The sequence below is a fragment of the Cyprinodon tularosa genome, unplaced genomic scaffold, assembly GCF_016077235.1.
Source record: "Cyprinodon tularosa strain WSP-4 unplaced genomic scaffold, ASM1607723v1 ctg199, whole genome shotgun sequence".
NCBI lineage: Eukaryota > Metazoa > Chordata > Actinopteri > Cyprinodontiformes > Cyprinodontidae > Cyprinodon > Cyprinodon tularosa.
In genome coordinates this window covers 2,079,537-2,095,161 of record NW_024038729.1, presented here as the reverse complement: position 1 = coordinate 2,095,161, position 15,625 = coordinate 2,079,537, and the positions used below count along the sequence as shown (strand labels likewise).

Here is a 15,625-nt window from a genome sequence, read left to right as displayed (position 1 = left end):
AAAAAGAAATGCTTTTTTTTTGTGCCCAAAACGCAACCAAAGAGCTCACTTGTTTGTCTTTTCGGATAGTGTGGAAAAACAAAATGAAATCATGAAGCTACTGGAGATCTGAGATCGATAAACTGAGCCCTTCTACATGCAGATGTATTGAAAGGGGTTTGGATAGAAAAGGTGGAGATGCGGATGTGTGAGCCACGGTTGAAGCAATCACCAGATTTAAAAGTTTTTTCTTTTTTTTTTTTTGTCTCCTGCAAAGCTTGAAGTACCGGACCTGCTAAATAAAACTGAAAAGAGGTGGACATTATATATAAATATATATTTTTTAGGTTCTATCTAAAGGTGCGTATTTTCAAAGCTGAAATAGAACGAGGGGTGGGAGATGATCCTGAACGCCACGTGCAGAAATGTGACGGACGGCCGCTTTAGGCGAGATCCGCTCTGGTTGGACGAACACGGCTGTGTGTGTTGAACTGTTTTCAGTCGTAAACTGTTATTTTTCTGCTTTTTTTTTTATATAGAAAACCTAATTGGACTTTAGCAGAAGAGAGATTATTCCTCAGTAATGATAAGCATCCATAAAGAAGTAAGTTCTGGGTATAGATCTTTTTTTTTCAGACATTTCTTTGCCCCTTTTATTCAGTTTTCTATTCTCTACATTTTCTCCTGTTCTTCTCTGTATTTGTGTTGCACTACATTTTGTATCTGAACCATCTGCAACAGTTTATTTTTTTGTTAAAGAACAGGAAAATACTGACGAGAATCTTTAGCAATACCTCAATTTTGAAATATATTAGGAGAGAAACAGATATTTTCTAAGTTTATTCAGATGGACAGATATATATTATTTTAATTCTTCAAGAGAAATGATTTATCAGATGAATTTTTTATGCTTTTTTTTTGAGAATTTATTTTTTTTAAAGAGAGTAACTGAAGGAGCCAAAGCTTTATAACGAATATGATGTTGGCAGTGAGAGAATCGTCTACTGGGCTGGAAGCAGAAGTCCGACCGGTTTAATGGTTTGAAGCGTCAGAGAGAAGAGAGGCTCTTACAGACATTAAATATCAGGTGCTCGGATAGAAATAAAAAAAACGGATTTCCCACCTTTTTTTATATAATCAATCATCTACTATGCTGACCAGAGTTGTGAAAGAGATCTTCTGTTTGTTATTTTTTTAAAAAGAGGTTTTTTATGTTTCTTAAAAGTATGTGCTCCCATTTTTGTTTTGTAAAAAATGAAAAAAAAAAGAATAAATAAAAAAAAAAAAGAGGAAAATAAGAAGTTGATTCGTTAGCCTGACGTAGTTGGGGAAATAAAATGAAATAAAAAGACTTCAGAAAGTCACTGGACATAGAAAAAGACAAGAATGTTATTTTTAACACTAAACAGACACGAGTGTTTTCACCTGTAACTTGATTGAAAGCCCCCAAAGGTTGCATCCATTGAATGGTGGCCTTCTATTCACGCAAGACTTGAATTAGCCCCTCCCCACCCCCCTTCCTCCTTTTTTAAGGCTAACAACCTTGATTCTTTGTCGTAATGTGCAATACTCTGTTTGTACTGTTTGTAAAAAAAAAAAAAGAGAAAACGAGAAAAAAAGAGGCATAAATCTTATTGCGAAACGATTTTCATTGCAAGCATTGTGATCCACTAAAATCATTTTCTACTGTGTATTTACCTGCTAGAACCTTCCAGTAGTAATGTAGCCTTTGTACTGAGAAATTTGCATTTTCATTTTTATTTTTTAGTTTTGCAAAAAAAAAAAAAAAGGAATTCAAACATTTTTACTTTTTTTTATTTCATACATATTTTTTTTTTTTCTTACAAACTCGTTTCTCAAACATTTAGGATATTTTCATATCTGGTCAATGTCATTAATATTATTTTGTATTTTTACTCTAAATTAATTTTATGCTAATTCTTATTTTTTTTTCATTCGTACATTTTTTTTTATCATTTATTTTGGAAGTTGGAAAAAAAAAACCTTTGTATTGTTACTAAACTGTCTTGTTTCTTGAAATGCTAAGCTTTATGTGTTAACTTGCTGATGTTGCTTACATTAGTGTGAAAACGATCTACAGAAGAAAAAGAAATAAAACTACTCAGAGCGATTGGTGGTTGGTGATGTATAAGTGGTTCATAATGTAAACAGATGAATGGGCAATAAAGGAAAACTTGTAGAAAGGAAAACACTTGTGCTTTAATTAAACTAAACTCTAAATTGCTACCGGGTCAAAAAGCTCCTGTAAAAAGTGAAGAATTTGGTGTATTTTCATGTTTTGGAAGAATAAATCTGAATTTACAACCCGCAGCTTTTATTAAGCTGAGAAAATCTTTGTTTCTTACAGATTTGTTTCTTTTTCGGTCATGTTTCAGTTTTTAAAGAGTAAATAAACAGTTATCTCATTTAATTCACCGTTATGGCATCAGTTCAGGTTCAGACCCGACTTCACATTTAGTTTTATTTTAGCCACCAAATAAGGAAACAGCAGCTACATACAGCTGGCTGAGAAAACCTCATTTAAGGCGTTTTAATATATCTATACTTGTTTTATCACTGCTGCTTGCCTTTATCAAGGCTGCACTTTAAAAATACTTTAAAATTTGAAGCCAATAGTATTATTGCACTGGAAAAACAATCTAGAAATAAGTAAATATTTCTTAAATTAAGTGCATTTACCCTTATTTTGGCAGGTAAATGAGGTGGTTTGCCAATGGAAAGAGTGGTTTTACTCTTAGAATAAGATAATTAGATTAAATGCACTTGAAATAAGACAATGCAATTGTTCTTATTTAAAATGTAAATTGTCTTGTTCCATTTGCAAAGTGTCTCTTACCTCAATTCAAGAAAAAATGCAATTATTTTAAGAAAAAAATACTTAGATTTCAGTTTTTTGCAGTGTATCATAAAAAAAAAATGGATATTTTGATGGCAAAAACGAATGTCAATTTAATAAGAAACGTCAACTTGCCCGAATATATTAAGAAAAAATAGCATTTTTTGGTCCAACGTAACCTTAGAGGGATTAATGCTATTACTGGCAAATTTATTAGTTTAAAAACCTAAATAAAATAGTTATCTAGGCTTGTTAGCTTTTTAACTTTTCAATTAGTTTACCTTTTTTTCTTGACTTTTTTCCCCCCAACTTAATTTACAGTAGAAAGTATATCATTCAAAGGCTCATCTAATTGGTAAAATGCCAAAATAAGATGCACAGCCATGTAGCAGTATATTTGCTGAATGACTGGATATAGATCTAGTGCTTCTAGACCTCACTGAGGGATGGGGACTCCATTTGTACAGGTTGATCAAAAATGGTAACTTGCCCTATAAGTGTTAATAAAATTTCTTTTTGTATACACTTGTGTTGACAAAATCTGGGCAAGCCTAAAACAAGTTACTTTATTAAATTAATGTTAAGTTGGAGTGATCTTTATGTCCTTACCATGATGTCGGATTAACTTTGAAATAGTCCACCTTTTTTTTTTTCCCCTCCCAAGCTTCGGATTTGTTTTATCTGTAGCTTTATTTATGAGTTTATCCTAAATGCAATTTAATGAGTTCCTGAACTTTGCCACCATATCAATGAGCCGCCAACATTATCGCTTCATTTTCAGGCCCTAATCCCAGTCTTAAAATTGTTAAACCAGCCAGCTAATCCCATTGAAAGAAACTGTGACTAATTACTGAATTTATTGCACATTTTTCCGTATTTCAAACCAATAAATTCATGATCCTTGACGTGTACCTTAATCCATTTCTTTCATACCGAAGGACAGCAACGAAAAAAATATTTCTGAACTTAAAAGTGAAATAATTAAATCATTATGGATTCTTAGTCAAAATAAAAATAATCATTTGTTTTGGCTGACTTGTTAACCTTCCACATGCAAATTCTTTTGACATGTAGCCGTTAATGTGCAACACCGCCATCTACTGGCCACAGCAGCTAAAAAACAAAGACACAGATTCCAAGGTAGTAGAATTTATTCCAATTCTACAATCATAAACAAAAAGCAGCAGTTAGAGAAATATGTACAAGTCTACAGTTTCTTTTAAAATACTTGGGCCAAGTTTCAGGTATCAGCGCCTGCTGCCCCCCCGCATCGCTGTAATGCATCTCCGTCCTATGGCTTCCCATCAGCCACCGGGGTTCCCTTTGTGATACGAACCATCAGAGCGGCGCCGACAGGCAGCCGTACATTTAAGACTTTGTGACATGGAGGGGGGGGAATGGAGCAGTTAACACTGTATGTACTCTGGAAAAGGGAAGTGCGAAGATGGCAGAGGGCTGGAAACGTAGCACCTGCTGCCATAACTATAAATTAGAGCTCTAATTATAATACATATGCGCTTGAAAGGTGAGAGCAGCATCCCGGCACCCTGGTGGTGCTGACATAACTACTGACGATGATATAATTCAACACTGGAGATGCTTGCGGTCTGCTCCGGGCTGTAAAGGGCATGCTGGGCTGGCTTTCCTTCTCTGTAAAACTTTGGGAAATGTGAAAAGTTCTGGAGGACTTTTCAAATTAAGAGCAATAAAATGTTCCTATAGTTCCTGATCTGGCTGTGTTTCACTTATTACAGCGGGACTTTATTTCCTGTAACAGCGATCCTTTTTCTACAGACAGTCTATGGCCAGGTCCTGCTTGGCCCACAGATGAGATGACTGATGGAGTCTTAACAGTATTAGTGCAACGAGTTCATGAAGCTGTCCAGATTGTACTCTGAGTCGTACTGCTGCTGGTCCCACAGCTCTCCGAGGCCGTCCAACACAGACTTTATGGACGCCTTCCCTGAGGTCGATGACGACTGCTCTCCTTTGTCACCCTTGTCGTCCTGTAAAGAAGAAAAAAAAGTTCAGTTTAATGTTTAAAGGGACCCAAACAGGGAGGCTATAACCTCTGTGCGGGTGGACTCGCCTTATCCAGAGTGAAGAGGTTGAGCAGCTGATCGGTGCCCATGCTCTGCAGGCTGGTGTTCTCCTGGTTGATGACCGTGTTAGCGATGCTCATCTTGAATTTCTGCAGTCCCATTATCTTCTCCTCCAGCGTTCCTCGTGTGATCAGCCTGTAAACGTTCACCACCCGTTTCTGCACAGCGCAGACGACAACGGTTAGCAGGTTGTAGAGCATTCATCAGTTGGTACATTCTGCATTATGTTACGTTCAGACCGCAGCTGAAGCATCTTTGCTGCTCTAACCGCACAGTCAAAAAAGCTACCCTATCCTTTCTTAGCCTGTAACAATGGCGGATGAAATTGAGAGCCTATCTTAATGAATAATGCTACATTCAGCCAGCTAGCAGTGATAGCAGCAAAAAAGCTTCTGCTGCTTCATTTTTAATGGTTGTCCACATCAAGGTCAGACGTCCAGATGAGTCTGATGCTTCTGCTGCTCCTGTGTTAGGTGGCAGAGAGCGGCTTTGCTTTATTTGCCGTTATAAGTTGGTAAAAAGTGGTTTTAAGAAGAAAGACCACCTGAAAACTTCCTCCATCTGTGCAGTCATTTCATCAAGCTTACGATCCTGCCTTCAAATATCATGTTGCTGTCTGAGCCTCCTGCCCAGTCGTTTCTTTGCAGTTTTCTGCTACCGTTCGCGGTGGCTGGAAGGTGTTTTACAATAACGTAATTAAAAATGCAGACACTAGAATAATAAAAGCGAACACATTTTGCTGGTAGGTTTCGACATTTTGAGTTAATTTAGACGTTAAACTGTTTCAGGGGAGTAATCATACGATCTGCATCAGCAGCGCTGTGTCCGTCTCCCTGCCAGCTCCCAGATCAGCTTCTCTGATTGGTTGATGTGGCACGTCGAGCAGCAAAAGTAACATTTTTCCAACTCAAACAGCTGCTGCTTCTGCAGTGCGTCAGATGTTCCGACTCTGAGGCGCTGCTCCTGCTGCTAAAAACGCACTGCAGGACCTTTTGCTGCACGTCAACCATTGACTTTGCATGTAAACTAGCTGCTTCTGCTGCCTTTAGCGTGTGCGGTCGGAATGTAGTAGGGGTGTAATTCACACCCATCATGGCGATTCGATTCAGTATCGATCTCCTGACCCAACAATTCGATTATTTTCGATATTCAAGAATACACCTCTTAACGATTCGAATCAATTTTTCTTTTTTTTTTTTTAAACACCTTACAGGCTAGACAATGTTTCAAATTTGAAATGAATCAATGAAAGCTGTAATATCGTTATGCATTTTATTTGAGAAACAACAGCAAATAACAGAAGCAGAAAAGTTGCACTCCAACTATTCCTATTAAAACCTCTTTCACTGAAAAATAATAATGCCCCTGCGTTATAGATTCTGAAAGGTCTTGCATCAAGAAATACTGCACAAAATCAGTGCAATTTAAGACCTCAGCTCCAGACGTCCCGCCCCCTCCACAGACGCTCCGCTGCACCTCTCCCACATTGTAGCTGACCGCAAACAGTGCTGCAGACAGGAGGCCGGCTTGTTTTGTTTTCATGACCGAAATTGCGAAAAACAACTCGTGAAGTTTGACCTGCTAGAAAAGCGAGGTGCGTGAGAACCCTGGGACCCTTTTTCCACCTGGATCTCCGTTCTTTTTGGCCCTCATGTCCCTCCGTCATTGGTCTAAACTCGCCCCCCACTTCAGCGCTGCCTCGGCCGTATCTAGACCCACAGCGTGTAGCACAGACCACGCTTCAATATTGAGCATAAATTAAAAATGTCTGTGTCAAGCTCACTGTGAAACTGCTGCAGGAGTATAACCAGGAAGCGAAGTAGGAGGGCAGTATAGGTTTAGCGCCACCGCAGCACGGGAGGGAGAATTACGTCCAGGAGCAAATGGATAAAAATAGACCGGAGGGAAAAAAAAAAAAAAAAAAAAAACATAAATCGATTCTCTTGCGGACGTATCGATGCATCGGATCGTCGGCTGTTGGATCGATGCATCGATACAAAACTATTATTATTTACACCCCTAGAATGTAGCATTAGAGATCTTAGGCGTGTATCTGTAAAGTAGAGAAGCAGTACCTGTCCTATTCTATGAGCGCGATCCATAGCCTGCAGGTCCCTCATGGGGTTCCAGTCATGCTCCACAAACACCACAGTATCGGCTCCCGTGAGGTTCAAACCCAGACCACCAACATGGGTGGTCAGTAGCAGCACGTCAATGGAGGGGTCGTTGTTAAACCTGAGGAACAAAAAGAATATCAGTCTTCCAGCTTTGCCCTAAACTAGGGCTGCAACAACGAATCGATAAAATCGATAAAAATCGACTTTTAAAAGCGTTGGCAACGAATTTCATCATCGATTAGTTGTGTCGCGCGATTATTGCGTCATCCGCCACGCCGTCATCACTGCCTCTTGACTGAAAGAGGAAGAAAAAAAAAATGGCAGAGCGAGTCAGCTCTGCAGGTGCAGTGTTGCCAACTCAGCGACTTTTCAGACCCCTCCAGCGACTATTTTTCAAAAAAGCGACTAGCGACAAATCTGGCGACTTTTTTCGGTTTCACTGGCGATTTTGGAGACTCTTACGTGAAAGCATGTAACGTTCCTACTCTGCCGTGGGGCGCCTCCCCCCACTCCCGCAGGAGTCCCTCTCAGCGCTGCAGTCAGAGCCTCAGCGTCCAGACTGCAAATGAAGCGCGCATGCACCGGGATTGACGGCGCAAATTGATCACAATAATTAAAATAGCCTGCGCTTTGTAAAGCGAAAAAAGTGATAACATGCAACTTTTTTCAAAAGAAATTAACATGGCACGGAACCACCATGTTTGTTTGGTTTTAAAGTGGGGAAACGTAACGTTAGTTTCTCAGGTAGCTCATCTGATGTTTTCCTTACCTTGTTAGTAGGTTACAGACAGTGATAAGGTTGGCTACTTATTTTACTTTTAATTTCATTTGAATTAGCTTAAGCAGCGTTTACATTTACTTTATAAATAAATTAACTTGCAAATTATGAGGGCAAGGCTTTTAAAGTTTAAATCTTCTGGCAAAGATAAAGTAAAGAAGATCCTGCAATTTATGGAAGTAAAGCAGAATAAAATCCAGCAAGATCAGTAATATGTCAATTAATTATCTGCCACATTCCCATGTGAATATCTGTCTTTGGAGGATGTGTTTTTTAGCACCCCTAGTTCTCTCATTTTTATTCCAAATACAATTTATAATTTGAATCACAGGGCTATTTTTATCTCTATGGTTCAGTATTTTCTCAAGTAGCAACTTTAACTGCTATACTTTCCTGTCTTAAAAGGCAGAACTCTTCTAGTCTAAAAAAACTAATTTGTTGAAATGGGGGGGCCTATTGTTTGAACCCCTTAGGGGCTTTTAAAAACAAAAATGTCTTTTTTTGCGCTTTATGAAACAAAGTACCCTATATTTTGTGGATGTACAGCTACATTTCTCATGTAAGTTTGCGTAGTTTTAACACAAACATTTATTTTTCATATTGCACCAGTACAGTTAATGAGCAACCTGTACTTGTGTGCTTGTTTGTTCCGTCTAAAATGTTTATTTTGGAATAAAGAGGTTAATATAAAAAATATTTTTTGTCCGATTCATCGATTAATCGAAAAAATAATCGTCCGATTCATCGATTAATCGAAAAAATAATCGTCCGATTCATCGATTTTTAAAATAATCGTTAGTTGCAGCCCTACCCTAAACCCATCATGGAAACTTGAAAAGGATTCCTGTACCTGGAGACGATGGAGTGACGCTGGCCAGCGGGCACGCTGCCGTCCAGCCTAAGGTAGGTCACCGTCGGCAGTTTGGGTTTCAGCAGGTCGTGCTCAACGATGTCCAGCATGCTCTTCAGCTGACAGAAAATCAGCACCCGGTGCTGAGCCACCACAGCCTCCGTCCCTCCTTCTGATCCTCCACCACCGCCAAGACCACAATCCAACAGTAGCTGCAGACCAACCATATGTTAGACAGCCTAACCCGATGATCCATTAGCAGAGACTTAAACAGACATACGTCCCGGCGTGTCACCTGTTTGAGAGCAGAGAGTTTGGGCGCGTGCTGAATGTCACGTAAATTGGAGTTTTGAGACGCCAGCTGCTCTGTGATGCGCTTGTACTCTGGATGCTGAGGAGTCAGAACCAAGTTTGGATGGTTGCAGAGCTTACGGAGGTACTGCAGCGCCTGAAGAAAAGACGACAAACTCATTAAAGAACAAACACAACCCTTAACCCTTTATAGGGCACTCAGATTACTTAGAAATTCAACATTTCAAGTCAAAGTGTGTTAATGGAGGACAGAACAAGACGTTATTTCTTTTATAATAAAAAAGAAAGAAAAAGTATTCTAATGGCACATAATTATATATTTATAAAAGTCAATATAAATACAAAAACATTTTCCATATGTTATTAAAATACTAAAGCAAGCTTCTATAAGGAAAACACCTTTTCTTCACAGCAACCATTAATGCCGATAAAAGGGAAGTGAAAAAACTTTAAATTAGCTTTCTAACTTTATACTTGGCTTATTAAGCTTTTACCCTTTATTTTTTAATTAACTTACAGTACCTAACATTTCAAGCACATCAGCTTGAAAACATTTAATCTAATGATTTTGCAAAGTGGTGTTTACACCCAAGTTATCAGAAATGGACGAAAAAAGGGTTAATCAGGGCTCGCATAATGCAAACAGACCCGCCATAAAATAATAAGTTATATTTTCCCATTTAGTCTCTTATAAATGATGTAAAGTTTTAGTTTTTGTCTAAGAAAAATGGAGACTGAAGGATATATATTCTTTATTGGCCATATCTGTTCATATTTGAAACACTTTCCATCCAAATGAATAAAAAAATAAAAACATACAGTAATCATTCCTTCCCTTCAGGCAAGTGACTTTCACATTTCATTTGCCCAGAAACAATTTTTACTTGCCCAGCATAATGTCTGATAAATATAGTTGCTAATATTCATTTTTGTATATATATCAATGAAACATGTTTGTTTTTTAAATGTTTTTTTTTTGTAATTCGGGCAAATCCAATTAAATTTGTACTCTACCGACAATAAAAACTACTTGTCCCGGGCGATCGGGCGATGGTTAACATCGAACCCTGTCCCCCCAGGTTTTACTCAAACCTTCCTGTAATAATAATAATAATAATAATAATTGAACTTCATTGATCTCACATTGAGAGAAATTTATCTCTGCATTTAACCCCTCCCCTTGGGGAGCAGAGGGCTGCCATTGTGCGGCGCCCGGGGAGCAGTGTGAGGTTAAGGGTTTTGCTCAGTGACCCAGAGTGGAGGCTGTGGGGATCGAACCGGGTACCTTCTTCCTATTCAGAGTACAAGCACACTACGCTAACAACTCCTCTAACCACTAACCCTAAACAGCTTTTTGCAAAAAGATAATTAGGTTTAAAGTATGAAGACTTCTGTTTGCAGAGAAATCAATGAGAAATAAACCTTTTAATCTACATTCAAGTTCTGAGGAAATAATTTAACGTCAGACACTCATTACAGCTCAGGGACACAGACTGCAGTATTTCCTGTTCCACAGTCACTGCTAACTAAAGATCTGCTTTCTGGGTCTTAATAGAGTTTGTTTGCATAAAGCAAGTAAAAAATAAAACATTTTTCACCTGGAAGACGTGACCCGTGGCCTTCAGTTTGGGTTTCTCCTCCTCTTCATTGGACGCCACAGAGATGCTGTCCTCCACGTTGACCTTTGCTCGAGACTTTGCAAAGTCTTCGTAAAGCTGAACCTGCAAACAGAGAGTTTTCTGGGTTATTCTTTCACAGATCATTTTTTAAAAATGTAAGAATTGTGACTTTTTATGTTTAACACAACAGATCCACCTAATTTATAATGACCCATCTTCATGTATGATGAACAGCACTGTTCTCAAACTGGACCACATTGATAGAGAAGTTTAAGTTTAATATTTAAATCAATCAATCATGGGCCGTTGGTGATCCTATTCTCTAAAGGAGGTGTGATTAAAACATCTTTAACTCTCAGAAACAAGCTTTAGAAGAACCGTTACCTTCATTATTCTCATGTTCTGCTTCCAGCTGTTTCCTGATTTTTATTCCCCTCAAAAGACTCAAATCTGATAAAATTGCACCTCTAAAAAAATACCCAGGTTTACATGCCAATGCAGCTTTTTAATCCCCCATTAAAAGGGGATGTAATTTCCAGCCTGACCAGAAGGTGTCCCCAAACTCACAGATAATCTAATGCATTCCAGCTGATCTTAGATTATACAGAAAGAAATAGAACAAAAACCTTTAAATTCCAAATAACAGTAGACGACAAGTTAGTGAGTCGAAGTACCTGCAGGGGGCTAAGAGTGCAGTAATAGTCCTGAATTATTTTAGGAGGAAGATCTTGGAGTACATCCTCCTTCATCCTCCTCAGAAGGAAAGGCAAAACCTGCCGATGTAGCGCTTCCATGGCGAGGACGCCTAAAAGAACAAACATGCCTGATTCAAACTAAAAAAACAGAAGGTCAAAGTTGCATTTTTAAGTAGACATTCTACGGAGGGAAAGATTTCGACCAGAGGAAAGCAAATAAAGCCTAAAACTATGGATGCGTTTCCATCCCCCTTCCTGGAACGTTCACTTACCCGCCTCCTGTTCTCGAGATGAGCTTTTGGCGTCCCGGCTGGCCAGGATCGGTTTCCCGTACCGGGCGGCAAACTGCCGTTCTGTCCCAAGGAAGCCCGGCATCAGGAAGTCAAACAATGACCAGAGCTCCAAGACGTTGTTCTGAAATCGAAGAACAGGTTTTATGCGCTGCTAAGCTACAGAGCGATTCAAGCCGTCCTTTGAGGACTCACCTGGATGGGCGTTCCAGATAAGATGACGCGGAAGTTAGCAGCTAGCTGTTTAATGGCTTTGGACAGTTTGGTTTTCCCATTCTTGATCACATGACCCTCATCCAGGATACAGTAATTAAATTTGATATTTCTGCAAAAGACCAAATTTTGATTATAAGGAAAACAGTTTATTACAAAACACAAGGATTTAGAGGATTACTCACTTAAAGAAGTCTATGTCATTCCGCACCACATCATAAGAAGCAACAACAAGGTTGTGTTTTTTCACCTGATGCTGCAGCCTGAAAAACAAACCCCCCCGTCATGTGAGTGTTGAGTGAGTCAGTAAAGAACATTTTTTCTTATTCCGTCCTGAAGGCCAGGCTTGAGTCAGACTCCTGCAGCTAACGGCCTAATTCTCACCGCATTCGCTCCGTGGGAGGCCCAGTGTAGTGCAGCGGGTTGAGGTACTCTTTTGTGCAGAACTTTGCCACCTCATCCACCCAGTGGCCTGTTAGCGTGGGGGGGCACACCACCAGGGAGGGCAGGGGGCTGCAATCAGCTGCCTTAGTCTTGGCATATTCCTGACCCCTGAATAAAAATTCACATTAAGCATCCATTTAAAACAGAACTCTAAAGACAGATGAAAACATTTATAAGGACCATAAGGTGACCTCAATGAAAAACAAAATCTCTAGTAGGAAATTCACAGAATAATTCAAATATTCTTAAACATAACTTTTATTTTTATTTATGTCCGTGTTCCTAGAGACAAAAAAGCCTGAACATAGGGGTGTTCAACTTCAGCATGTTTTAGTTACATCCCTGCTGCAGCAAAACTGATTTCAGTCTATGGCTGATTTACAGGCTTTGTCTGAGCTGCTTTCATCTGAATCAGGTGCGTTAAAAACGCAATTTATCGTAAAGTCGATGCCCTGCCCAAAGATGTTAACCTAAACAAAAAAAAACAGTAGCATGTGTGGCGGCTATAAATGAGCCTGAAGGAAAGATGTGGAAGTATAAACGCTTTAAAAGGGAAAGGGCTCTTTGCTTACCTGAGGTAGTGATCTCCAGCCAGAATGCAGATGGACTGCAGCGTCTTCCCCAGACCCATATCGTCACAAAGGATCCCATGCAGTTTGTATTTGTTGAGGAAAGCCAGCCAGTTCACCCCATCCTGCAGGGCATAAGGGCACGGTTAACTTATAACATCAAACGTTGCCCCTGTGATGTCATCTACAGGGGCAATGTGCTTCAACACACCTCTCATTCATTTAAATCAGTAACTTCAAATGTAAGATCAGAGGTGAAAAGCCTTTATAACTATTAATCAAACCCTAAATACATCTATAAAACACACAAACACAAAAAGAAATTTGTTTTTTAATACATAACTGATATTATAGATTGAAAAACGATGAGGACAGAAACCTCACTGCAGCCTCAACAAGGAGGCTTAGCTTCAAAGGTGAAAAAATGACAAGATTTTTCCATCAAATGAAAAATTGAGAGAAAAACAAATGCAAAATAAAAACAAATTGGGGAGTTTTCCATATATTGGTGATCAAAATTTTAATAAAAAGACAATTGTGACAATTTGACGGACGAAAGTCGACCAGAAATAACAAAAGAGACTCCAGGATCATTGATTGTACAAACGTCGCTTAGAAACAGTGAAAATACAGTAAAACAGCAATATTGTGACACCTGATGTTTGTGCGACTTTTCTGAAACGAAGCGCAGCCTTGAACAAAGTTGTAAAACTAATGAGGTCTGACAGTGATGCCAGCTGTGAAGATTTTAGGGCCACCGGCCTCGAACAAGAAATGTCTAAATTTGCTGATACTGTAAAGAAGAAGAACCCTTAAGGTAGATGCTATTCCTGCTTTTTTTTTTTGCTTTTTCCAGTGAGATTTGAAAGCATATTTGATAATTATTCATTTCAACACTGTGACATTTATTTAAAATTTTAATTTATAAATAATCTTTCAGGGGTTGACGTTAAGGACTTTTACCACTTGCCTTTTACATTTCATTTGCCCAGAAACAATTTTTACTTGCCCAGTAAAATGTTTGATAAATATAGTTCCTAATAATCATTTTTTGTATATATATCAATGAAACATGTTTGTTTAAATGTTTTTTGGATGTTTAGTGAATGGATGAGGATGGGTGGTGGGTAAAGAGGATCTCCGATGCCAAGTGGGTGGGGGGTGAAATAGGTGGTGTGCGTGTTACTGTACTTTTTTAGCTTGTTGTTGTTGTTTTTTAGCCTGCCAAGTCGGAAAAAAAATGTGTCTGCTTCGCGCGGCTTTTTCAAATCACTCGCCTTTTGCAAATCACGCGAGAATGTGTACAAAACAACAAAGATGGCGCCGACAACGCTTTTGGGTCGTTTTCTTCTAATGTACGTGATTTTTTAGTGATTATGCGAATAAAATGATACAGAAAAACAGGTGCAACAGCGCTTTCTAGCTTGTTTGTCGTTTTGGTAACTACATCAAAATTACCGCTAGGTGGACAAAAATCACGCCATCTGGCGGAAAATCACCCGGCTTTTTCAAATCACGCGAGAATGTGTACAAAACAACAAAAATGGCGGCGGCAACGCTTCTGGGTCGTTTTCAATGAATGTCGGTGATTTTAAAGTAAATTTGAGTGATTCTTTTTTTTTTTTTGCGAACATTGCACAGGTGGGCAAATGTTTTGCAAACAAAACTGGTGAACCATTGGTTTAATAAAAGGTAAAAGTGTAGTAAACTACAGAAATGCACAGTCTAAATATACATTTTTAGGGGTAATGATTTTCCATTTTGTGTTAAACATTTTTCTCCTCTGTACGTGTGAATCACCTTTTCTTCCCTCTTCATCTAAAGACCAGGATCCTTAGCTACAAACTTGATATACTTGCAGCGTCATAACGAGAACGAGTCTGTGGTAATCTTGTTTGACCGTCTCCATAGTAACATCTCTGACCATGCTAGCGTTGCTGGAGGCTAAACTAAGCCAAACAAAGCTGAGGCCGCTTTTGATCAGTAAGGTTCATGTAAAACTGAACTCTGAGGTGATGATCAGAGCTCTGGGGACCAGGGAAACTTTAGATACAAACTACTAACCAAAGACTAGTTGGTTACCAGTTCTCATGTTCATCTCCTAAAACCAGGACATTAATATTTTACTTTTTTCTTTATGAAATCTGTAGCAGCCACAATAAACATATATTCAAGACCATTAAAAAAAGAAAAACATAAATCATTCTGCATTAATTTCTAAGGTAGAGTTTTTTCATCAGCTGCTCAAGCATGCAAACCAACGCACCTGCTGGTACTTCCTGAGCTCCGCTTTAATGGGCACGGGGATCTTATAGTTCTCCAGCTTCCTGCCATCCAGCAGCTGCTCCAGGAACTGACGCTCTCTTACCTTCTGCTGGACCAAATCAGCAGACATGGCCGGTGGGTCTGATATACCTGCCTATAGATGGATCAGAAGATAGAAAAGAAATAAATTCAACAGTAAGATCTTCTGTTGAGATATTTTGAAGCCTGAAATTCTATCAAGGAAATCAGGTTAAAAGGAATTAAGGGCAAATTTCTTTTTTTCATATTTGAAGAAATCATACCTCTAGTGGCAGCAGGCGGATCAAAGTAGCAAAGCACTGAGTGGCCATAAAACGGATACTATCAGTGGGGTCACTCATTCGGCCCAGCACGGGTACAACCAGCAGCACGATGTAGGGAACAATATCAACATCCAGCTGCTCCATGACACCTGGACCATTTTCATTAAGGGTAGGAACATGCTGAGGAAACGACTCCATGTTTAATAGTAGCATCAGCGTAGATAATGCAGCAG

At 39.1% G+C, this 15,625-nt stretch overlaps 1 protein-coding gene across 2 annotated transcripts in view; it reads right to left on the bottom strand.

Moving 5' to 3' along the window:
• Positions 1 to 4,199: 4,199 nt before the first annotated feature.
• btaf1 (BTAF1 RNA polymerase II, B-TFIID transcription factor-associated) overlaps positions 4,200 to 15,625 on the bottom strand; it is a 32,032-nt gene continuing 20,606 nt past the window's right edge. The window contains exons 25-38 of one of the 2 annotated variants that reach the window (XM_038284089.1): positions 15,393 to 15,541; positions 15,092 to 15,244; positions 12,829 to 12,950; positions 12,197 to 12,364; positions 11,998 to 12,075; positions 11,795 to 11,924; positions 11,582 to 11,723; positions 11,289 to 11,419; positions 10,594 to 10,716; positions 8,979 to 9,131; positions 8,684 to 8,895; positions 7,014 to 7,173; positions 4,926 to 5,096; positions 4,200 to 4,842 (exon numbers count right to left, since the gene is read on the bottom strand). In XM_038284089.1, the coding sequence (XP_038140017.1) occupies positions 4,693 to 4,842; positions 4,926 to 5,096; positions 7,014 to 7,173; positions 8,684 to 8,895; positions 8,979 to 9,131; positions 10,594 to 10,716; positions 11,289 to 11,419; positions 11,582 to 11,723; positions 11,795 to 11,924; positions 11,998 to 12,075; positions 12,197 to 12,364; positions 12,829 to 12,950; positions 15,092 to 15,244; positions 15,393 to 15,541 (2,042 nt within the window). In that variant the 3' untranslated portion in view covers positions 4,200 to 4,692. Of the gene's footprint in view, positions 4,843 to 4,925; positions 5,097 to 7,013; positions 7,211 to 8,644; positions 8,896 to 8,978; positions 9,132 to 10,593; positions 10,717 to 11,288; positions 11,420 to 11,581; positions 11,724 to 11,794; positions 11,925 to 11,997; positions 12,076 to 12,196; positions 12,365 to 12,828; positions 12,951 to 15,091; positions 15,245 to 15,392; positions 15,542 to 15,625 lie in introns of those variants that run through there. The other variant, XM_038284090.1, reaches the window with a different exon arrangement.